The sequence below is a fragment of the Kwoniella dendrophila genome, chromosome 1, assembly GCF_036810415.1.
Source record: "Kwoniella dendrophila CBS 6074 chromosome 1, complete sequence".
NCBI classification, from domain to species: domain Eukaryota; kingdom Fungi; phylum Basidiomycota; class Tremellomycetes; order Tremellales; family Cryptococcaceae; genus Kwoniella; species Kwoniella dendrophila.
In genome coordinates, this window is record NC_089476.1 from 323,205 (window position 1) to 346,687 (window position 23,483).

At 40.3% G+C, this 23,483-nt stretch overlaps 8 protein-coding genes across 8 annotated transcripts; 6 read left to right on the forward strand and 2 right to left on the reverse strand.

The window, feature by feature from the left end:
- Nucleotides 1-1,898: 1,898 nt before the first annotated feature.
- Nucleotides 1,899-6,657, forward strand: L201_000123 (uncharacterized protein; the record flags this gene model as incomplete). Its single annotated transcript, XM_066215927.1, has 6 exons — nucleotides 1,899-2,808; nucleotides 3,642-4,872; nucleotides 4,930-5,099; nucleotides 5,159-5,478; nucleotides 5,537-5,872; nucleotides 5,935-6,657. The coding sequence occupies 6 exons, from the start codon at nucleotides 1,899-1,901 to the stop codon at nucleotides 6,655-6,657; spliced, it is 3,690 nt and encodes a 1,229-aa protein (XP_066072024.1).
- Nucleotides 6,658-7,475: 818 nt separating this feature from the next.
- Nucleotides 7,476-8,940, forward strand: L201_000124 (uncharacterized protein; the record flags this gene model as incomplete). The annotated part of the gene is made up of 6 exons (XM_066215928.1): nucleotides 7,476-7,514; nucleotides 7,599-7,693; nucleotides 7,800-7,822; nucleotides 7,902-8,245; nucleotides 8,332-8,586; nucleotides 8,677-8,940. The coding sequence occupies 6 exons, from the start codon at nucleotides 7,476-7,478 to the stop codon at nucleotides 8,938-8,940; spliced, it is 1,020 nt and encodes a 339-aa protein (XP_066072025.1).
- Nucleotides 8,941-9,171: 231 nt separating this feature from the next.
- L201_000125 (uncharacterized protein) lies at nucleotides 9,172-10,983 on the reverse strand (the record flags this gene model as incomplete). The annotated part of the gene is made up of 5 exons (XM_066215929.1): nucleotides 9,172-9,545; nucleotides 9,631-9,736; nucleotides 9,818-10,414; nucleotides 10,514-10,662; nucleotides 10,773-10,983. The coding sequence occupies 5 exons, from the start codon at nucleotides 10,981-10,983 to the stop codon at nucleotides 9,172-9,174; spliced, it is 1,437 nt and encodes a 478-aa protein (XP_066072026.1).
- Nucleotides 10,984-11,275: 292 nt separating this feature from the next.
- On the forward strand, nucleotides 11,276-15,921 carry L201_000126 (uncharacterized protein; the record flags this gene model as incomplete). The annotated part of the gene is made up of 11 exons (XM_066215930.1): nucleotides 11,276-11,619; nucleotides 11,729-11,991; nucleotides 12,075-12,897; nucleotides 12,955-13,324; nucleotides 13,379-13,769; nucleotides 13,832-14,058; nucleotides 14,123-14,456; nucleotides 14,509-14,683; nucleotides 14,742-14,799; nucleotides 14,860-15,049; nucleotides 15,110-15,921. The coding sequence occupies 11 exons, from the start codon at nucleotides 11,276-11,278 to the stop codon at nucleotides 15,919-15,921; spliced, it is 3,987 nt and encodes a 1,328-aa protein (XP_066072027.1).
- Nucleotides 15,922-16,358: 437 nt separating this feature from the next.
- L201_000127 (uncharacterized protein) lies at nucleotides 16,359-16,909 on the reverse strand (the record flags this gene model as incomplete). The annotated part of the gene is made up of 2 exons (XM_066215931.1): nucleotides 16,359-16,764; nucleotides 16,869-16,909. The coding sequence occupies 2 exons, from the start codon at nucleotides 16,907-16,909 to the stop codon at nucleotides 16,359-16,361; spliced, it is 447 nt and encodes a 148-aa protein (XP_066072028.1).
- A 1,485-nt stretch (nucleotides 16,910-18,394) lies between these two features.
- L201_000128 (uncharacterized protein) lies at nucleotides 18,395-18,610 on the forward strand (the record flags this gene model as incomplete). Its single annotated transcript, XM_066215932.1, has 1 exon — nucleotides 18,395-18,610. The coding sequence occupies one exon, from the start codon at nucleotides 18,395-18,397 to the stop codon at nucleotides 18,608-18,610; it is 216 nt and encodes a 71-aa protein (XP_066072029.1).
- Nucleotides 18,611-21,601: 2,991 nt separating this feature from the next.
- Nucleotides 21,602-22,113, forward strand: L201_000129 (uncharacterized protein; the record flags this gene model as incomplete). The annotated part of the gene is made up of 2 exons (XM_066215933.1): nucleotides 21,602-21,945; nucleotides 22,050-22,113. The coding sequence occupies 2 exons, from the start codon at nucleotides 21,602-21,604 to the stop codon at nucleotides 22,111-22,113; spliced, it is 408 nt and encodes a 135-aa protein (XP_066072030.1).
- A 312-nt stretch (nucleotides 22,114-22,425) lies between these two features.
- On the forward strand, nucleotides 22,426-23,365 carry L201_000130 (uncharacterized protein; the record flags this gene model as incomplete). Its single annotated transcript, XM_066215934.1, has 4 exons — nucleotides 22,426-22,512; nucleotides 22,623-22,837; nucleotides 22,894-23,086; nucleotides 23,174-23,365. The coding sequence occupies 4 exons, from the start codon at nucleotides 22,426-22,428 to the stop codon at nucleotides 23,363-23,365; spliced, it is 687 nt and encodes a 228-aa protein (XP_066072031.1).
- Between the last annotated feature and the right edge of the window lie 118 nt (nucleotides 23,366-23,483).

Here is a 23,483-nt window from a genome sequence, read left to right on the forward strand (position 1 = left end):
AATTCGGGTTTCCAATCTCTATAGACACCTATAAAACGTACAGGGCAAGGTTTACGATGAATTCCTTTGAACGTGATTGACTTTTAGTAAAGCCAAACATAATGTTGACATAACAATTAACGACATATTCTGCTACTACTACTTGCCCGACTTGATGATCCGATGATCGGGATCGTGGTAACTCTTCTTTAGTCGTACAATTTTTTCCCTCATTCGTCCATCAACCTGATCTGAAAGACGAGGAACATCGCATTTCTATTGCGCTGAGCCTAATGCTATAAAAGAAATAGGTGCAGGATCTTTGCTCTTGCGACGAAGCAACGCGCGAGTAATTAATCAATAATTCAAGGAATGTTAACAAATAACTCGTCAAGAGGACAATCTAGGAATACCGAAAAGATCGGTAAGATCGGATTAACTCAGCTGCTGTACATAAATTGGTCATCAAATGCCATTTCAGTAAATTCTTCAGTAATATGGGATGTTTGGTAAGGCCTCTCTGATGCAGACGACTTGCAGATCACGTTTCTCGAACTTTTGACTTTTTCCCTCTCCCTGTTCTTCTGGCTTAACCCTGAGGTCTAAACTTGAAACTTGCTTAAAAAGGAAGATGACTTGTTCAGGTACGAAATCCTATTCTTCCTCTCTCTCTCTCTGTCATTGATGCCCTGAAGTACCTACAGTAATATAGCGACGGCGGCATGCAGAAACATCAAGAAACATAATGACTCCACACCCTGTCTTGAGATCGTCATTATATCATTCTGAGCTCATAAAAAATACATACAAAGTACATCTTTATCTGGGGTGTACATCTCACCATACGGACCCAATTTTGTGTCAAAGGAAGATTTTTTTCCGCCTCTCCGAAAAAAGAATCATCTTGTCTCTTCATCTCGTCTCTATCTGTACTTTAACCTTACTAATCGCATTCCATAAATATCGGACACATAAATTTTAAAAGCAAAGGAAAATTACCGGAGTGGAAATACCGATACAAGTAAAAATAGTTAAGCGTCTAACTCATTTTTTAAGGGATTTCAACTTGACATTTCTTTACTGTATGTCTTGGGTTAGTGCGTAGTTCTCCTTAACTTGATATCATTCCAATTTTACAATACTTCCATCGCTATTTTACCTTGTATTACTACACTTTTGAAGTCGTACACACATATTCCATCACCCCATCTGACATTCTATTCTTTCTATATTTTCCTCGATCAGTTTTCTCTTATTTTATACCTTAGACATCATCAAAAACAATAACGACATAATAGGAAAAGGATCGACCAACATACTCGAGTAGCGCTGTAGGCAATAATAGCATAACCCTTAAACAGTTATTTCTTCGTGGATAATCTGTGTTCATTATTTTGTTAGATGGATTAACTATTTTTTTTTACTTCCTTCACCACCACACCTTGAATTGCCGAAGCCATTAAAAGTATAGTGTTAGTCAGGCCTGGCATATCGATTAGCCTTGTATTTTGCAAATCGAGAAGGATAAAAGACTGTAAGTGCAGGTCAAAGGGCTCTTTAGTTATATCCCTTAATGGTATATCCTTGTCGATCTTTCTAACTCCTTTTAAAATCAAATCCTTTCCGTAAAGCTTTATGCTTTTTTGAACCCATTTCTTGATCATACTACATTCTATTTCAAGCCTTTCTTCTTCTCGATAGTTTCTTTCTACTTCCTTCATCGCTCAATATTACTTGATCACTGCTGCAAAACATCATTTTCTCTATTCTCTTTTTGACCTCTATCTACCACATCATATTATAACCTATTGTGTTATCTATATCATCATCTGTCATATCTCCTATATTCAGAATCATTCACAAAGGAAAAATACTTTTCATCTCATCGAAAATAGAAGACAAGAAAGATTTGAGCAAAGATGCCTATCCTAACACATTTGTTCCCTCCTAATAGGACTGAAAAGGGATCTACGTCTCCAACTTCACCTACCTCACCTAAACCAAGAAGAAAGAGAAGTGCAGCGGATCTACGGAGATTCGTTACAACGTTTCTGCCCAACATGAATTCAAACTCCCAAATAAATCATAATCCCTGTCCATCCTTGAATTTATTGGTTCTATTACCTACAGCTGCGCATTTACATCAATTACCTTCACCTCCTACAAGACCACCTTCATTATTCACTAGAAAATCAGGCTCAACTGTACCATCACTACAGAGTATTAGATCGGGTGAAACAATAACATCTCCTTTAACATCAACAACATCGAAATCATCGATATCTCAAAGTAATCTTAAAACTGTAGATGAAAGTATAAGCAACACAGTAATTTCTGGTAGAAGACTAAGTTTAGCACCAGGTTTAGGTGCAGGTGCAGGTTCAGGTCCAACGTCTTTGTCCCCTTTAGATTTTGATGCCCTTTCACCTACTTCTACTCCTGCTTCTTCATCATCGCCTATGGTACCTACAACATCTAATGAATCTAGAAATTCTGCTCCACTTCCTTTTGGTACAAAATCAACCTCTCCATCACAATCAGCTGCATCATCCACACAAACCTCACCTGTACCTCCTATGGTACCTGCTTTCGGAGCTAGACGGTCAACGGGTACAGGTTCATCAAGATTGTCAAGACGAAGACCTGTAACAGCAAGTCAAGGTACAGGTATAGCAAGTAGTATATCACCTGCTTTGATGGGTATCCCAGGTGGCAGAGCAAGTTTAGCTGTTCCACCTGGTTTAGGAGGTGTCTCACATTCAAATAGAACAAGACCAGGTTGGGAAGCTGATGAGGTCATTGGTACATTGCGAGGAAGCGGAATGGAAGGTGAGTTGTATAGTGTCTATAACATCAATCTTTTTTCGTTTAAATTGCATTACATTCTTTCCTGCTTCTCTTTGATTTGAAATTGTTTGAAACTGCGTGTTTTAGGGGTTATGATTGATTGTCTGTGAAACTTTAAAAAAAAGCAAGGGGTGATGGGAATCAGGCACTCATGAGTAGTATGACTCATAGGGAAAAGAAGATCAGTGCATTGATATGTACCTGTATCATCACTCATTTATGGTCTGTGCGATACACACAGATCATGTACCGGTGATGGTTGATGGTTGATGGTTCCTGGGCGTTGGGTGTTGGGTGTACGATATTGATTGTTCCCTTCTTTCTCGAAAATCTTTCCTCTCAATTTTGTGGTGCTATTTTTCTGTTATTTGTAATGTTTAGGGTAAGCGCTCAAAGCTTTCTGGACACGCTGCCAAGAATTTTATCATTCTTTGTTTTCGTAATTGATCGTTGAGGAGCATCCTTTACATTCGGTTAACCGCCTTTATCACTCCCTTTCTTTGCTTTTTCATCGTCAATCACACTTTCAAGGTTCACCCATCATTGTTGTCAATACCACTTGTTCCTTCATCTTTTGTGACACACCCGGTCTTAACGCCTCCGAGCGGACACAAAGCTCAAGCATTGTTGATCAACCATGATCCATGTTTCCCGGGCGATCTTCGCTTCCTTTGATCGAGTGTATTCTCTGTTCTTTAACCATCATTTCCTTGCTTCCTGCCTTCACTTTCAACATTTGTGTTATTGTCGTTGAACACATCTACCGTATCTCATTTTTTTGGGGGAAGCCTCCAGCTGACACCTTGATCTTATAGTCACCGTCATTCGACACACCTCTCACCTTCCAGCTGTCCTTGATCCTTCATCACATTCTTCTTTCCAAGCTCCACCTATAGTCAGATCAAACGATCCTAGTGATCCCCTCACTCAAGTTGTCCTCGTACCCCTTAGTGATTCTCCAGCTTTTCCTTCACTATCTCTCCTCTTACAGCAAGGTACCACACCTACTGCCGTCTGTTTCCAGCAAGATTTACTGGATCGAGCCAAACGATCAGAGGACGAATGGCTTCCAGGAGCATTGGAGCAAATTCGATCTATCAGCAATATGCGAGAGAAGCTGCATCAAGGACCAGAATCAGCTAATTCAAGTAGTACAACTCTCGCTTCACCTCATGTTCAAACAGTTATCATCGCTTATTCTGCCAATCCTGCGCTTACTCAAACTGCAATCAACGCTTGTATCAATGCCGGTGCTGCGGGCGTAATCAAACCACCATATGAGCTAGATACCGCTGACCTTGTCATGCGTATCGTTGATGCTTATCGAAACGGAACAACCATATCAACAGCGTCCTCCCCTTCGATCGGTAGAACTCCATCTCCATTCTCGCAATCTCGATCACCACTCGGAACACCTCTCAACGAAGAAACAACAGTGGTACTACCTCCTACAGCACTTGATATGGGAGCTGAACATGAAGGTGAAAGAGTTTTAGGTGCAGCTGTCTCTGGCGTAAATGGACATAGAAAATCATCAAGTGGAAGTTGGCATGTTGATTCTGCCAAACGAGCTTCCATTTCTGGATCGATTAGGAAATCTTCTGTATCAGGATCTAATGGTGGATTGGGTACGTCACCTGAAACACCTTTCTCAGCTAGTAAAACATCTTTTTCACCTGTACCTACAGATTTCTCATTACCTCAACCATATCATTTCGCTTCTTACGCTTCACAGTGTAATCCAAGAAGAAGGAGTGTAGATATCGGTGGTTTATCATTAGCTCTGAAGAGAGCGTCATTATCATTTGAAGAAAATTCAACTAAACCTATAGGTACAACGCTTGCTCAAATTAAAGAAGGTTATTCATTCCCACCTACCCCTATCACACCAACAAAAAGGACAACATCCAGTAAAGATATAACTAAAACTTCTGCTCAACCAGTCGCTGAAAGTGAAGGTGAAGAAACGGAATTGGCTGAATTACTGAGTGCAATGTTTTGTCATTCTATGACTACCATAGAGGTTCAAATGAGTGATTATGAAGCGTAAGTTTAATTTTTTACAAAAATTAGTCAGTATCAACGTTTATGTTCGTTTAATAGGCTATCTGCTCCCTTGACTCAAGAACACAGAGAAAGATTGGTACATGATTTGGAAACTTGGAATTTCAAGCCTCATAATTTACCTGAAGGAGATTTGTATCGGGTCGCTTGTTTGATGTTTGAAAGTATATTCAGCTCAGAAGGATTAAAGGAAATGAACATTGAGCGAGGTGAGCTCTTCCTCTTTTCTATAGATAGATCGACCTTGCTAATCATGATATTCTGGTAGATCAAATCAACCGGCTATTATTCGCCATCCGAGCCATCTATCATGCCCCCAATCCATACCACAACTATGTACACGCTATAGACGTTCTTCAAGCCACATACATGTTCCTCACTCAGATTGGTGTTGCCCCTCCTTTCTCTTACATGCGAGATTGGACACCTGAAAAACCAGCATGGCAGCGTTTGGACGAATCAGATAGGGAAATAAGTGTAGGTACTAGAAGAGCTAGAGAGGTTATGAGGCCTCAGGATGTCTTAGGTGTACTAGTCGCTGCTATGGGTCATGATGTCGGTCATCCCGGTTTAAGTAATGCTTTCATGGTAAGTCTGCGTACCTTAGACGTTGTAACAACACAATGCTAATAACGACGTGATGTAGAAAAACGCCAAAGTACCACTTTCACAAGTTTACGAAGATAAATCAGTACTCGAGAACATGCACTGCATGCTTATCGTTCAATTACTTCGTAAACATGGTTTCGGTTTCCTCATTGAAGGTTCAGCGTTACCCTCAACACAGACACTCGATCAGAAATCTTTTAGAAGGGTTTTATATTCAACCGTACTAGCAACCGATATGAGTTTACATTTCGCTTGGATTCAAAGATTGAAAGATTTCGATGAAGGTTTAAGAGAAGGTGAAGTTGGTGAAGATGAATATGATCGAGTCATGATTTGTCAAGCTTTGATCAAATGCGCAGATATTAGTAACCCTGTGAGTATATATGGTCTGTCTCATTTTCGCTTGTGGATAACCTGCTGACTGGCGTCGAATAGACACGACCTATCGACGTTTCTCAACATTGGTCATCCGTACTATTAGAAGAATGGGCCAAACAAGCATCTTTAGAATCTGATTTAGAATTACCTGTGTCTGTAGTAGCATCTGCTGATGCAGCATTACAAGCTAAAGGACAAATTGGTTTTATTGATTTATTCACCTTACCATTATTTGAAGCTGTATCTGAGGCTTTACCTGAACTTCAGGTCTATGCTGACTCATGCGCAGATAACAGAGATGTCTGGCAAAGAAGATTAGACGTTTTAACTGCACCACCTGAAGAGAAAGAGGCTTCTGATCAAGAAAATGTTAAACAGATGATTCAACCTTTAGTTGAAGGTGCATCACACGATGAAAGATTCAAAAGTTTGTTCCCACTATTATTACCTACTTCATTAATCACGAGTTTAGATGGTGAAAATAGTAGTCCTATAAATAGCGGTGATGAACAAATTATACCGTCAACACCACCCACACCAATAACGACAAGTACAATTCCTCAAACAACATCAACGGATTCTCAAAGTATAACATCGCAATCACAATCTGAATCACCAGCAGCAAAAGCTATAAGATCAGTTTATAAAGCAAAAATATCTGACCAAAAACCAAAAGGAAGAGTAACTTCTTCTTCATGGGCAAGATCTTTAGCTGAATGGAATGAAGGTAGAAGAATGTCAACTCCTGAAGTGGTTGTTTCAAGAGGTGATTTCTCATAACATCAAATCAATTGATCTTATAGGAGTTTCTTCCGGCATATCTTTGCTTACAATCCGGATACCACTCGCATACTTTTTTCTTTTTTTGTATTAATATCATTTTGTGGACCAATATAAACATTATTATTAACTCTCGAGTTCTACCAACATTCCTCATATATTCACATCCATTTTCATAATCATAATCATGATCATAATCATACCTCTGATATCGATAATCGTTGTACCAATATACTTTAACAGCAATATCTTCATTTATTCAATTATCAATTATCAAACCTCATAATCATTTCCATATTTTACATTTTACATATCTTCTTCACATCACATTATTAGTAGTACTATTTTTCTCCATAAGCAAGCAAGAGAACATCATACGATATAGCATGTATATTTAGTCAATGGGATAAGACGATTGAACAGATTGCGTACCTTGTACTGAACATGGTTCGCAGCTCATTCATGGTAAAAAATCATTTTGCTTGCGCTTGAATAAAAACAGTTGATAGAATGATGCGATAAGATTGGCGTGATAGAGGATAAAAATAGATGCTTACTAATATAAAATGTCATCATCGGCCCGGTCCGAAGAGGTGATGTGATGATGTCGTGGTTGATAAGGAATACATACACTTTGAAGATGAGACTGAGAATGCAAGAGCACATCATATCTTTGAATATCAAGAGACTTATACCCAGCTCTGACTCAGCAACAAAACAGTATAAAGAGCAACTGGTTTACATATAGGTAGATGACTTTCGTTTCCACTATCACGAGAAATACAACAAGAAACCCAATCATAAGTAGGATCAGAACAATGTCAACTGAAATTCCTAAAACAATCAAAGCTATCCAAGTGAGTATTTTTGTACCAAATTAGCAATCAGTCCGATTGTACTCGAATACCAATGCTTAGATGAAATAATTACGGCTTGTATAGGTAGATAAAGCTGGTGGTCCAGAAGTCAACGTGTTAAGAGAAATTCCTACACCTGTACCCAAAGATGATGAACTATTGATCAAAGTTGAATGGACGTGAGTAGACATTATGCTCTATACATCCAACATATCACAGCGAGATATGAATGTGGATTATATTGACTTTCTTGTTGTTCGTTTGTTTTGATTCCTTGATATTCAGTGGTGTCAACTATATCGACAACTGTGAGTTCATAAGAGAATTCCTTCAAGTGTTCAAGTAGGACCAGTCACGAATAGACTAACGGTACGAGCTATACAACAGATTTCAGATCAGGATTATATCCTAAACAATTTCCTTACACAGTAGGACAAGATGCAGTAGGCATAGTAGTAACATTACCTAAAAATACATCAACATCTTCAGTTAAAATCAATATTGGTGATAAAGTATGGACAACAGCAGGTAATTCATTTGCAGAATATTTAGTTGCACCAAGAGATAGAATTGCTTTATTACCTAAAGAAATTGATTCCAAAGATGGGGTTTCTTTAGCTACTCAAGGTTTAACTGCTTTATATCTATTAAAAGAATCTTATCCTGCTAAAAAAGGTGATTGGGTTTTGGTTAGATCGGCTGCTGGTGGTGTTGGTTTGATCTTAACTCAGGTGAGTTCAATCTTAACTGTTATCATATCATCTTCTTTGGCACTGTATAACTGAGACATCTGTTAACTCTTACTGCGAGTATGTAGATCGCAAAACACTTTAGTGTAAATGTAATTGCTACAGTATCATCAGAGTCAAAAGTTGAATTAGTTAAACAAAATGGTGCAGATCATGTATTATTATCATCAGATTCATCCGAATCAAATATCAAGAAAATCCTGGAGTTGACTGGCGGTGAAGGTGTACATGGTGTTTACGATGGTGTGGGTAAAGATACATGGGAAGAGAATTTTGAAATTGTTAGAAGAAAAGGTACTATAGTTACTTATGGTAATGCTTCTGTGAGTATAAAATTCCAACTAGACCAGCTTCTTATATGTATGTTTCGTGAATGTCTTGTTCGTAACTCATAATCGATTCTTATTTGATAGGGCCCTGTACCAGAATTTTCACCATTAAGATTATCAGCAAAAGCATTAAAAGTTACTCGACCTACATTATTCGCTATAGTTAAAACTCAACAAGAATGGGATGAATATACTTCAGAATTAGTTGAAATAACTAAAAAAGCAAATATCAAATATGCCGTACATAAAATATATAATTTTACTGCTGAAGATGTTGCTCAAGCTCAAAGAGATATTTCAAGTAGAGGTACTACAGGTAAATTGTTAATCAAGGTTTCTTCAGAATAAAGAGGTACCGATCTTGTCTGGCTAAATTAGCAAGAATCAAGAATCAAGTGCTCGAATACGGAGAAAAGGAAACAGGATTGATGGATGAGATGGATTGGAAAGATATATGTAATCGAGAAATTCTGTACAGTAAGAAGTCGATGAGAAAGTAAATAGAGTTTATGCAAAGTATACATCTATATCTAGTACAAATATCGATTGGCAGTATTTACGGCTTTAATTAATGGACAACTACTTAATGAGATAAGCGACAAGGAAACTAGCAGCACTTCCACCTGCTAAACCAGCTACTAAGCAGAAACTAGCCAATGTACCTGCTATATCCCTTTCATCCTCTTCTATCCTTTTATTCATTTCAGGCGATGACGCTACAATCATACATAACGAGCCAATATAACCATTTGTTAATCCTAATGATATTATAACCAGGAAATACATCAAATCAGAATTGATTATTGGGGTTGATGACCTGGGTGTTGTATTACATAGGAATAACAATGGGATGAATATTGTACGTAGTAGCGAGAGTGATAAGAGTCTTGCCGGTGATGTAGTGAACAATGATTTGATCGATGGTAGATATGTTCTTCCGCAATAATCACCAACTAAAAAGAAAATCTGATATAAGTAAAGGAAATACACCTCATGTATATCACTATAGTTGTGATAAGGTAAAATATCTTTACTTACTGTTAAATATTAGGAAGTGCAGCGGGATGAATACGTCAGGTTGAAGTAATCTTGGTGTAGGTTGGTGAGTTGATAAGATTGTAGTGGTTACTGCGGGGAAGATCGACTGGTATCATATAATCAGTTAGCTTACTCCCTTAAGCACAATGTCAAGTTCAATAATTCAAGCGGGAGATTGTGGACTCACAAGGGTAACAATGAAAACATAAGCTACAGCGACCATCAAAGATAAATTCTTTTTTAGTACCTTCTTCGTAACGCCTTTCTTTTCATCTCGGTGTGGTATTGTTGAATCACTTAATCTTGGCGCATTTGACGAGTTATTCGTTATGATTGAATAATCAGGATGATTAATTAAATATCTATGAGCAAATAAACAAGCTATTGTACCAATTGAACCTAATGCCCATAAACCTACACCGGCCAAATTAGATGCTGACGATTCTGGTTCATCTTCCTCAGATTTTGTTTTTGATTGAGATGAAATTATAGCTAATAATAATTGAATCAAAGAAACCAAAAAAGCTATACCACCTTGACCTGACATTACAGCTAAGATTTCTTTTGAACCCCATAATGAAGATAAAGCAAATACACCAGATTGTAAATATGCTGTTGAGATCGATAAGACAAAAGTAATCAATATTATCGTTAAGAATAATATCGTTTCATTTGATGAAGATGATAATGAAGGTAAAATCAAAGGTAATAATGGAAATGTAAATATTATTGAAGAAATTAATAACAGTAATAATGACCAATGTATTCTTTTCGATGGTGATGTCTGTAGTTATACACAAAATAATGAGAAGTTGATTAGTAAATCAAACGTTTCTATCAACTGATTTTAAAGCGATTCCTGATAGGATATAGATAAATTCACCTTTCTTACATTCCTTTGAGCTAATCCTAAGAAAAACAAATTACCAAAACAGAATGAAGTTGAGATATAACTAGCTAAATTTGATTTTAGGTTGGAAGTTGAATTAGTCGGAAAAAAAGTCGTTAAGAGTGGTATAGTGCATATTAGTGCTATTTTCCAAAGGTGGACAATGCATTGTTAGCATGAACTATAAACGCAATGGCAAAGTGAAAATTGTGCATTTCAAGTCCCAACCAAACCTTAAGGTACTTTGACTCACCATTCCAAGCCATCAGTACACCTGCACCTAAAATCCAAAAACACAGGTAGACTTGTGGTTGATGACGAGACGCTTCATTTAGTCTAATTTCCTCATCCCTACCTCCGTGCGATGAACTATCATCACCGACTGAAAGTGGTTCATATTCCCCGTCATTGATCCTCGTCTCTTCTGATGGTCCAGACAGCAGTCTTCGAATTGATCTGAGCATCTTTGAACTAGATATACAGCTATACAGCTATGCAATATGGGATAAAAATGATAGATATTATAGTGACGATATATATAAGATTGAGTTGATTCCGGTTAATTAACTCAACAACGTTCACCGTACAATAATATTTAGCGCGACTCCTATTATGGTGGGTTATTCACTCGATAATTTATATATTTCTTCGTAATTTCACTTTATAACCTTATCGAATAATCTCGTACTACATTGCTTATATTCATCTTGGTGCTCTGTTCAACTGCTTTTAGGCTCTCTCATAGGTTCCGTAACCATGTCTGAGCCAAACAATCCCGATTTATCTGTACAAGATGAAGTACAGGACTTTCCAATAGATCCATTGCTCGTAACACCTGAGATGCAACCACCAACATTAGAATCCGCCATCTCTTCGACAATCGCAGATTCCCTACAATCTCAACCTGATAATATTGCTTCATCGTCTTCGAATGAATGCCCTCAGACGATATCTATTGCTACAATAGTGGCAGCCATGTCATCTATACAACAAGCTGAAATTCCTGAATTTACACCTTATGTACCTAATACAGGATCTAATGGTAGAAGAGCAAGTGCAAGTGCTGGAAAAGGAGTCAACGGACCACATAGGAGCGTAGGGTATGTATATGCACCCAACTGCCGTCAGCTCCTTCGTTGTGTGCCCAGGTGTTTTCCTATTATTTTCATCTAATAATGAATACAGCTGACATGCATATAATACTTACAGCCCAGAACTGTCGACTCCATCCAAATTATCGCAAGTTTCGGGAGGTTCTTTCATACCGACAGGCAAACCCCCTTATGAACCACCTGAAGATATAATTTATCCACCAGATAGAATAGTAAATCCATTTTGGGGCGATATGACACCTCAACCTATAATAGAAAACTTCCCTGCAAATTCACTATATAGACCTAAATATTTACCTTCAGATATAGATGATAGGTTAGATAAGAGAAGTGTTTGGATAGGTATAGAGAAAGATTCATGTAAGTCCTATCACCAACTGCGTTTCTATTCTCGTACGATCCCGACAGTCCGTCTGACAATACGAGTAATGTGTTTAATTCAGCTCGTGCTGTTTACTTCTTACCCCCGACTTGTCTATGTTGTAAAAATCCCGCTGTTGCTCAACATTGCGATAGAGGATGGCCAACTTGCTCTCGATGTATAGGGAGAGGTGTCACTTGTATACCAGGTAAAGCATGGGGGATGATGCGTCCGAAAGGTAAACGTCGAAATCTCAAAGCAGAAGCATCTAAGAGCAAGACCGATACCGTTCAAACCCCCTCAAAGCAAACCAACGGGATGCCCGGACCGTCGAAGTCAACAAACACGACAGGTACAACTTCATCACAATCCACTTCCGCCAAAGGCAAAGGTAAAGCTCCAGAGCAACTATACATAGCTCCACCACCATTACCTGATCTTCCATCTGTAGCAAGAGAAACTCCCATGGAAATTGACTTAACTGTTTCGCCTATCGATCAAATGACATCCAGTAAAAAGCGAAGACTGTCATCAACAGCGGAAGCAGATCCGAAGCGGGTTCGGCGAAAATCTAATACTATACGAGATACCAATAGCCTTTTACCACTTTCTTCTGATCTACCTCTATCAAAAACCGATCGAGAATATTTCTCCAGGCTGGAAGATAATGCTAGAAAATCACCCTTGACTGATATGCGAGGCCCGTGTCCTGTTTGGGCAAAAACAAGAAGATCATTACAGGTAGCTGCTGAATACTTTCGTAATCCGACATCGTCTGCTGGCGCAAGTGTGGAAATTGGTGCAGGTGGTATAGCCAGAGGAGTGATACTTGAAGGAGAAGTAATGGGAGCTCAAGGTTTGTTTTGGGGTCAGGGCAAAGATACTGGTATCATCATGACTTCTATGTGAGTCTTTCGAAGTGGCAAGCAGTGAAACCAACTTTTGACTCATACTTGTTTTAGTGGTCATCCTCGCCGTAAACAATCCTTTCGTCCTAATCCTGAGCCGGCGCCACTGTCGTCGCAGACGTCCAACCTATCTGCTGAACCCATCATCCGTTCATCCACGCCACCTCTGGATATTCTTTCTTCTGTCCATAACGCTCGGAATATCGATATATCACCAGAACCTGTTACGATAGCCCAGTCCGATGTGAAACCTTTGATTCAACATACGTCAACCGAAGAAGCTCCAGAAATTTCTGCTCTACTAATGGCTCAGAGGGCTAGAACGCCTATTGCAGTAGCTGTTGCGCAGGATTACAGTTCTGTTCCATTCAAAGTGCCGCGACCGTTTATCGTTTTAGGCTGGTTCTGGATAACGGACGCTTGGGTGGGTGATCTCGTTCTTATTTCAGCAATGCAATCAGCTTATTCTCGATTTTAGCTGGAACCAGTCATGCCAGATCTTGAGCTGTTTACACCTCATCTGAAAAAGCCTTCTGCACCACCAGAATTTGTTACATGGAAATTCAGGTTTGACTGGTGTATTGGAGGTCAGCAAGATTCTCCATGGTGGAGCTCCGCTCTAATAACTGGTAGACCATCGTTGAATGGTTTGGGTAGCAGAAATGATGAGGAGTGGCCAATATCAGCATCAGATAGTGGTTCAACAACCGTTTCCCCACCTTCGACTAGTCTTGTAACAGCGAGCAGCACTATCAATCAGCACGTATGTGCAGCCTGTAGATATTCCTCTAAGAAGGTATATGAGTTTGGAGACTTATGCCTCAATGAAGGCTGTAGCTGGTTCTTTGGTGATGTTTCAAGCGAATCTAGTACGTCTCATGAATAATGAAAGGTATCACAACAAGTATAGCTGATAGATTTGTGCCTTTAGATCGTATTGGTCCAATCTCAAATCGACCATTCCCCTCACCCCTGAAATCCGGTATATTACCTGAAAATCTGGGGCTTCGTTTGCGTCCGCCTGAACCATCGGGGATCAGTCACGATGTAACTCAATCCCATGCCGGACGAGAATACTGGAGAGGATGGGTATGCAATAAGTGTGGTTTGGCTCAAGAGCGATATAAGTGGGCTGGTTGGAACTGTGAGGCATGTGGGGTAAGTTGCAATAAAGACGCTTATTTTCCATAATTAGATGGGACTGACTACTCAATGTACTTAGCATTCCATACAACCACCACGGCGCATATACACCGCAGAAGATTTACGACCACCTTCACGTCCGGTATGTACTTCTACTCGTCAAGATGATGGTTATGCCTCATTCCCACCAGGAACCATTCGCTCATGGTCCCTCTTTGATAATGATATAAAGGTTGTCAAGCATACGTTCGATCCCTTAGTTGTTGGTGAAGGAAGTGAAGTCCACCATGTTCTGTCACATGAAGGTAAAGATGTCAACAAAATAGCTGGAGAAGCTCTAAAAGGGCTACAAGTGCAAGGAGAAGCTGAAGTGCCGTTTCGAAGGTATACTGCTACCAGTACCACCAGAAGACGTGAGTTATCTGTTCAAAAGTGGAAGCTCAATGCTGATTCAGATTGATCTAGCTGCGGAACTCACTCTATCACCTTTCTACACTTATCTATGTGGATCCGATTCCACTCCTCTCCCTGGATTTCCAACATATCGTTCGATACATTGGCAAGATGCTCCACCTGTGTGTCTTGATGTAATGGATCTGATCAATCACAGGTCAGGAATGACGTTTCCTGGACAACCTGAGTGAGTAGAGTATTATTTGTTCGACATAGCTTCGCACCTGCTGATATCTGGTGAACAGATTTGGTAGCCTTCTGATAACAGCTAACCCGCCAAACTTGTCAGCTCGATTGACTTCAGTAAGTTGTATCTCTTTGTGAGCTCCAAGTTTGATTTGGTCAGCTGATAATCCTTTACAGAAACTAGTGGTAGAGCCAAACACTTATATGTCGGTCCTGTTTCTGGGATCTGACGGAGATATACGAATGAGGAACATTGGTGGAAGAGGCAAATCAGGAGAATTGACTTTTCAGCACGGAGACGTTGTAGGCTTTAAAGCGGGATCGGAAAGTATAGAAGCTACCTTGAGAATGGATAACTTTGGTTTTTGTGAGTTTACTGGTCTCTTCCATCCTGCTCAACCGACTCTAGCTTATACCTTTCAAATAGTTTGCATCGCCCGACATGCGAAATCTACTGAACCTCCTCTACCTCTTACTGCCACTTCTGACTCAACTTTCTCGGTCGACAGCTTTGCTCATCCTCATATACGAAGTGATTCGCATTACCCATCTTCGTCCGTAGAACCTCTCTCTGCAACTTTGCCTCCTGATATTCCACCTCCTTCTTATGCGGACGAATCCTCTATAATCGTAACACCATATAATGCTCCGCCTCGAAACTTCAATACTCCATTATTCGTTCCTAAAAGACCAAAATCCAAACCGGTCTTACCACCTAAGCCAGTCAAGCTAGCTGTAATGAGTATGGAAAATTGGTATATTGGTTCATATCCATTAGATCCAAACCAACCTTTACGAATATATCCTCCGTACCGGCGTACGGGATCAAATGAAAATGAAATTAAAGAGGATGATAGCATAAAGCTCATTTATCTACAAGAAGAGCCACCTTCAACTATACAATTGGATCCTCCACCTCTATCTCCCTTACCTGGCTATGATGATTTAGAACCTGAAGAACCTGTCCCACCTCCGCCTACAACAACAACAGGCAAGAAATCTACTCCAGCAAATAAGAAAGGTTCAAAATCAACTACCACAACGACTGTAACTCCGATAGCTACACCCACCCGCACAAGTGCTAAAAAGAAGAAAAACCCCAGAGCAAGTATCAGTGCTACACCAGCTGGAAGCGTTATAGATCCGGAAGAAGGCACACCAAGTGTGAAAAGTGTCAGTACTCCAAGTGCGAGAGGTGGGAAGAAAGCTAAAGGAAAAGGAAGAAAGTCTGGTGCTTAGTTGAGTTTCTCGTCGATATCGAGTCACATGCTTAGTACCATATGCAAATTACCATCCATTGTACTTCTGTTATGCATACAGACGTACCATTGTCAAACAAGATCCCTCAAGTGTGCTCATATTTGGATTGAATACCGTTTATCAGGCGTAAGAGCTTAACATGCTGCCAATTGGAATTCAACCACTTACTCCGCTTTCCGATTTCCTCGGATGGTCGTCTTTTTTCATGAATACAGAGTTACAAGGTGTCACATGTTATCATGAAAAGAAAGTTTCAACGTCCAATATCGTCACTGCCATCGTATACATACGTCGCTTCCGTTTTCTGCAAACTCTGCCAGCCAATGATGTGTTGTAATATTCGAAACGCGCTTCTGATTGTCCTTTTCCGAATGCGAGGATGGATGTCGCACATTGACCCTTCAATCACAGCATATCTATGCCATATAGTTCATACGCTGGATCTGCGAGTCTGCCGCTCCACTGCTACTATTGTTGCTATTATTGATAGGTCTTGCAGTCTTGTCAGGCTCGAATCTGTAAGTCCCATATGATTGTTGCCAAGTGAGTGTGCCTCCTCTGGCTCCACCTGCAGCAGGTGTTTCTCCACCCAAAGTGGCAAAATTGAATATAGCTCTCGTGTCTCGTGTAGAAGGCTTTTTGGTCGATCCGGTCCCAGTCAAAACGAGGTCGTTTCCTGCTTTGCGCAGACGATATGTGTCGTTGGGTTGATGACCAAATTTGAAAATTGCAGTGTGCCCTTCTTCGGAATCTTCCATCGAATTTTTCGTCAAAGGTTCCCAAAGCCGCCTCTTGATTTCCCACTCATATGCTAATCTTTCGCTACAAAGCATTCAGCAATCGTTAGGCATACAAAGATTGATATTGAAGTTCACCTCAAGATTCTGACAGAGAAGTGAGGCAAGTATGTGTGTGAGTCGACTTACGTGGTCTTAGTAAGGAATCTCTCTTCTACAAATCGCCTCATCGCGTTAACGGCCCTACTGAGAATGATTTTTGGGGCAAAATCTATGTCGACTGATATCGGAGAAGTATAGTAGTTGTTCTGAATTATAAGAGAGGTCACAGCGAACTGTATATCTTCGACTGCAAATATCAAGATAGCAGATTATCCGTCTAGCCTATGGAAATACAAATGAAGTGGGCAAAGCTGAGTCACCCATAAAGTACGAGAAGGGCCGCTCTTCACACTTGAGAAGCTCATCGAAAATATCTGATTTCTTCCACAACCAATCGAAGACACCTTATCCACATACTACGACACTTCGACTTCGAAGATACTTTAGACCTAATGATTTCCGTGCAAACCGGCGATAATTTTCTAGACTTAACGATCAAAAGCGAGAATTCGGACAGCCCCTTGATTCATTTGTATGATAAGAATGCTTTCAAAGCTCCTCCACAAAAGTTTGCAAAGGGAATTGGCTGTCTCATCCTGTCCTTAAACTTGAGAACGGGGTCATTGTGCTGGAATTGGGGAATAATCATATCTAGCCGTGATGCCATCTACCTGTATTAGAGTCACACGATAAAAGCTCTAAAGAAGATTTATGGGTAGCTGAGAGGAAGTCATCTGAAGCTGCATAAGCTGACGTGTTACGATTATATTCTCTCCATTTACGCAGACATATCTACTATTCAGATTCGCTTCTGTACCACTGGCTCTGCAAACAACCTGTACATCATTGATAAATGCCTTCAAAGTAGTGACAGAATTTTTCAGCCTGCCAGATCCGCACTTTGAGCAGAAAGTAGCCGGTCACCGTTGTGATCGCGTACGACTTTTCGGTCTTATTGTCGGTATATCACCTTTGACGAGAAAGATGTATGTAAATGAATTCTCGTCTCCTTTGAAGTAAACCCCTTGACCTCCTTGACTACCATAGTCACACCTCATTCAAGGCAAGATGGCGAGATGATGACATTCGGATTGTAAAAAGGATAGTGCTCGGCCTGCCACACATTTTACTTGACCTTTGTCGATAGAACCGTTTCAACCTATTGGCATTCTTCCATCCTTTATAAAACCCCTAAAAGATATTCTCTGTTGATGTTCCAAAAGAAATTCTGGACAATAAAGGTGGTAAACCACCCCAGGAGCTACGCAATATTAGACAGCTTCATCTTTTGAGTATAAATACCCCCATTTTCGATGCGAAATAAGACTGAATCCCATTCCTATTCAACACAACACTGCCTTCAATCAAGACATCCAATTTTTTGAGTACAACAACAACACTTTTTACCTCACAACCTACTGTATATTATTGAGCATGACATACTACGACAACGTTTACCTTCATGGGAAGAAGGATACAATCACAAGCTACACTGGTGCAGACTCCGAACGATTCTATCCCTATGTCGGATCAACCGAGAACGTCATCGGAGAGTGGGTGACACGAAACTACAAACTAGAAAAGTTTCAGGATCAGATAAAGTATTCCAAGATATGGCTACTTCATTGAGAAGTAGTAACTTGACGAAATTCAACAGTATTCAAGAAGCTGTGACTTCCCTCAAATCTTCTCGAGACCCAGCTGCATTCGACAAACAATACTCTTTAGTCCTTGAAAACAAGAACAGTAACAAAGTAAGGGGCGGTGCATCCGAAAATGAAACATATGGATGCCCTTTCGAAGCTCCTGGTTCCAATCAGACAGAGTGAGTAAAGACTGCTATACAACAGTATCCGTCAAATACGCATATATTTAAATTACTGGCTAATACCATCCAAACATCCTACCATACCTCATAGCTTAAAGAGCAAATGTGCATACTTTCCAGGACTCGGCTTGGTTATTGAGGCGGAGACAAACTACCTCTTCAACGATGATGATTTAGAAACACGGTTAGAGCCTCGCGAAGCATTAAATAATGCTGACATCTCGTGCTTGAATCCTTCGTGTGCTATAGAAGCGAGACGCTCATACTGCTATGTTCAGACATCCTGCATGCATGTCAAAATTTTACGGGTAAATCCATAGCCCAGCTGAAAGGACTGGGCTAAAAATCAGACTACACGCTATATACTGTACTTATAACTTGGACTCTCAGAATCCTGTGTGGCTTTGTAGCTGCTGTTTGTTGGAAGTATGACGGGTACCAACGGCTCGAACGTTGCGGACCTTTGGAGGATAATTTGTTTTCACTATCTCTAAATTTGCTTGTAATGGCTTCCGAAATTTTGCATATCTTTTTAAGGTAGTAGCTCGAACCTCAGCCTTTCTGTAATCGACATACTCTGGTCCATTGTACAGCAAGAAGTCCCAGATTCTCAGACAATCGCGAAATATAGTATATATAGATATCTGAGTAATGATTACTCACAAGCTTGACATACCATGCAATGTGACATCATCCTTTCATCTCTAGGAGGGAAGACGCAAAATATCGTTAACTTTGCGTTGCACCCATTTGAACGCTGTCAATGTCAGTTTCAAGTATAGTATTCTCGCCTTTGAGGAGAAGTCTTGTATCATGAAAGGAACTAGCGACTTCGTTCCTTGTCCTTCTCTTCTGACTGACTGCCTTCTTGTCTGAATGGATAGTCAGGGCTTCATCTACTCCTACACTCCCCAATTGACAAAAATTGAAATTTATAGATAGTAGAGTGCGAAGGATGTCCCTTTTTTAGACATTCACTGTAATCATCTGTCAAGCCTCCAAGTTCATGGTGGCTATCCAGCAGTCCGCTCAGGCTCAATGTCCAGAGACGTAAATGACACGCAATCGATCACTGATTCGCGTTCTGAGACAAATACTTCACAGCCTGGAAGAGCCAGACGAGCCTAGAATAGATTAAGAGATCGTTTTTCTACACCTCGGAGAACGCAAGCGCTATATCCCTAATAATCTTCAACCCAAGAGGCTTTGACCGATATAACCAATAATACTGAAAGTTACGTGGCTAATCGGACTATGATGGTGGAAGTAAACGACAATCACGAGGGTTATACAAGCATACTGTTTCAGAGCCCCTTCAACTTTAGACCCAGAGTAGGTTTGTTCGTGTTCAGCTACAAAGAGTATTGAGCTGAATATAGCCGTTGTGGACATTAATTAGTCAAAATGCAGGCTATCTCTACCAGTTTGAAGAGCGCAGGCTTCTTGAAGCATTCTCGTCTGCTGAAAGCAGGGTACTTCAGCTTCGATATCGTGACGTGATGATATCGCAAGAGGGTGATGGTCGTTCGTTAGTATTCATCATTGACCAAAGCTAGACACAGTAGTTTCATTTCGTCTGAAGGGGTTGTGTAACTCCCTAGTGTTGAAATCACGTGATACTCGATAGCTACCTCGAAATTTTGTACTGCTCTATTCTCCCTTACTTTAAGTTATCTAGTTGTCTATTAATCATATATTACTTTTACTATGCAACTATCGTATACATTCAACCCCTAGATGCATCGGTACAATATGCATAGTTGTCATTGTTGCAATAGAAAAAACAAATTTACTTTTTCTCGAGGATAGAGAATCCTTCGTACACGCAAAAAGGATACGAGAAGTCATCCATCTTCTCCTTCAATTCCGTATATGTCGGGCCAGATAAGATAAAATCAACATACAATACAGGTATTCCCGTGAATATGAGTATAAATAGAATATATGGTTAGGTAAAATCGTTTATAATTCACTTTCTGATAACGCAAACCGTGTAAGTGAGATCAACATGGACGATATCAAATCAACATCATCATGTAATAGCACAGAAAGCAGTGCCACAATCGGATTCAATATGCATAATCTCAGTGGCACCGACGATGCAACTGCCCAACAAGAATTTGCACCCACATCCAACATATATTCAGGAGAACCAAATTTTGTTTCGATAGGAGAGATGTTATCCCAGAGCTCTTGGTACACGCCAACTCTAAGTACCTTGAATAATTATCAAAGTGCGCTTGAATCCCAAATCGAACAAAACGCGAAAAATTGGGGTCCGCCACAACACATCGATGCATATCCTTTCTCGGCACCCTCAAGATCGTTTCCAGGGTGAGAATTCGCATCTTCCCATGTCGAACACGGAATTCTGTCGTACAAACTGATGAGACTGTATCAGCTATACCTGTACATATGTTTATCTTCCCATGATCAACAAGTATATCGAATTCGGTGACGCCTGCTGTATGCCGGAGTCGAATGAAGACACGCGTGAAAACTCCACAGGTGGAGCTTAATAAGTTTGAGGCCACACGGACAGGGGATTTACGGACGACCTTCGATTCTGGCAGGCTGGTGTAGGGTTGTAGCTATACAGCTTCAGGTTGACGCTACAAATTCTTAGATGGTATGTCTTTATGTTATCCTTGATCGCTTCAACAGATGACATGCAAACATTCTGCAGTGAAAGGAAGCACCTACTCCCTTGCCTTCTGATATGCAGGTTCCGTCCTGTAAAATTAACACCAATATTATACCACCTTTGCCTTTGGTACGGAACTTGACATTTGTCCCCTCTGCCTTCGTTTCAATCCTTTATCACTCCTCCTTTGAACACTGCAACTCCGCAGTGCTTCAGCCAGGGAAGTCTGGCAAGCATTTCAACGGGCCATGCTATAAGTACTATGCAACTCTTGACGTTATTCCCTCTGTGTGGACAATTCCTATATTTACAACGGTGCAAACAACATAAGCGGTCCACAAAATCACCATGCCTACTTCCGCAAACAGCTCTTCAGTCACCGTACATGAGGAGGACTTGGTTTTCGATAAGAACACGACAGATGTACATGAACGAAACTCTGTCAGAGCAGCCAGACGAACTATGGTAGACCGTTTCAAATCGTATGATTGTAATTCAAGTATCGACAAATTCCGATCTGGCTCGATGACTCCGAGAAACCTCGAAACATATGGTAGTATGCAAGCTGCTAAACAAGCCTTCACAAACGCAGGTGACGAAGAAGCAAGATATACTTTTGTCATCAGCATTGAGTCAATCGGTTTTGAAGAACCTGGATATGGCTTCAGAGCTCCCAGTACCTCGGATCCAAAGTGAGTTATCTGCGAGAGAGAGAAAGATAAGTGATTGGCATCAGACCGACCATATCCCACCAATCGGCGCTTATCGAGCTGACCATTGATGCTACCCTTTTCAGTAAACAAAGTAGCTACATCTGGTGGAAAGATGTTGGGCTTACTACAGAGTTCAAAGAAAGTTAAGGTTGAAGGAATCGTGCTACTGTAATAACATATTGTTCGGTGGCAACCTATTGGAACTCCATAAGCGCCATCTCTGTGCCTGATCCATTCAAATATTATGCATCATCGTTTCGCTGCATCCAGAAGGAGTACGTGTTGGAGAGATTACACACATATATATTCAATTTACGCAGCGTAAAAAAAATCTCTATAATAAATGCTGTCTGCTGAATAAAATGCTCTAGCTATTTCAATTTGTTTTAAATACCTTTCACTTCTTTTTCTCCGCGATCTTGGTACAGAATCGTTCATTGGCTAAGAGCCTTCTTCAAGATGCTGGACGAGAAGCCTGACTTAAGTACCTACGACTACCTGCACATAGGCCTGCTAGCTATCTCGAAGAAGGATGTAATTGTGAAGGTGAGTTGAAGAATCTCAATTTGGTAAATCAAATTCTTCAAGTATTGATTTACGATGATTCATCTCTCTCTAATTTGTGACTTCCATCTGATTCTTATTGATCTGTACAGAATCAACTCGAGGAGATAGCCTCGAAGCAATCTAATCTAAAATTAATAGCAAGATCAAGGACATATTACGAGTATCATATGAAAAGATCCTCCACAATTGAGCATTTCGTCAGAAGGTCAAGTAAAGATGCATGTGATAGTTGTCAAACATCCAGGAATGCAGGATCTAGAGATTGTATATTTGCTGTGGTCAGGAATGGCGAGTTCGATTCAAAGTGAGTTTTCACTCGATACGTAACGGCGGCTAGGTGATTTCTGCACACCTCTACAGTTGGCCGAAATCACCACCACAATTGCTGATGTGGAAAAGCGGACTGCTCAGATGTATTTCATGCTATCTTCGAAAACAAAGCTGCAATGTTCCTGATTTAACTCACACACCTGCACCTCGACCGCAACGTTGTCAGCCTAAACAACCAGCAAGAGAGATTGAGCGAAAGCTGTTAGATGATTTACCGGTCATTGTAAGTAAGGAATGTTCCTTTCCACCAGGAATCAGCGATACAGGCTCTACCGCCATGTCTAACCTTTGCTTCATCTCCATCATGCAGAGACTCGCAGGTCCACGAAAATACTTTGAACAACAGCTATATAAGCTAAAATTTGGCCATCCGGAACATCGAAAATTCGAACGCTTGTTGGAGGATCTAGATGGCATTGAAGCTTTAAGTTGGATGTCAAGCCTCACTAAAATGGTTCAACGTATCAGATCAAACAGGATAGTAGTTGATCCTAAGATCTGATAGCGTCTGAAACAGTCGACATCTGACATCAAGAACGATAAACATCTAAAAGTCACTACGATTAGATCTCAGACCAAACCGAAAGAGGATTGCAAGGTTGAAATCATAGACTTGACGC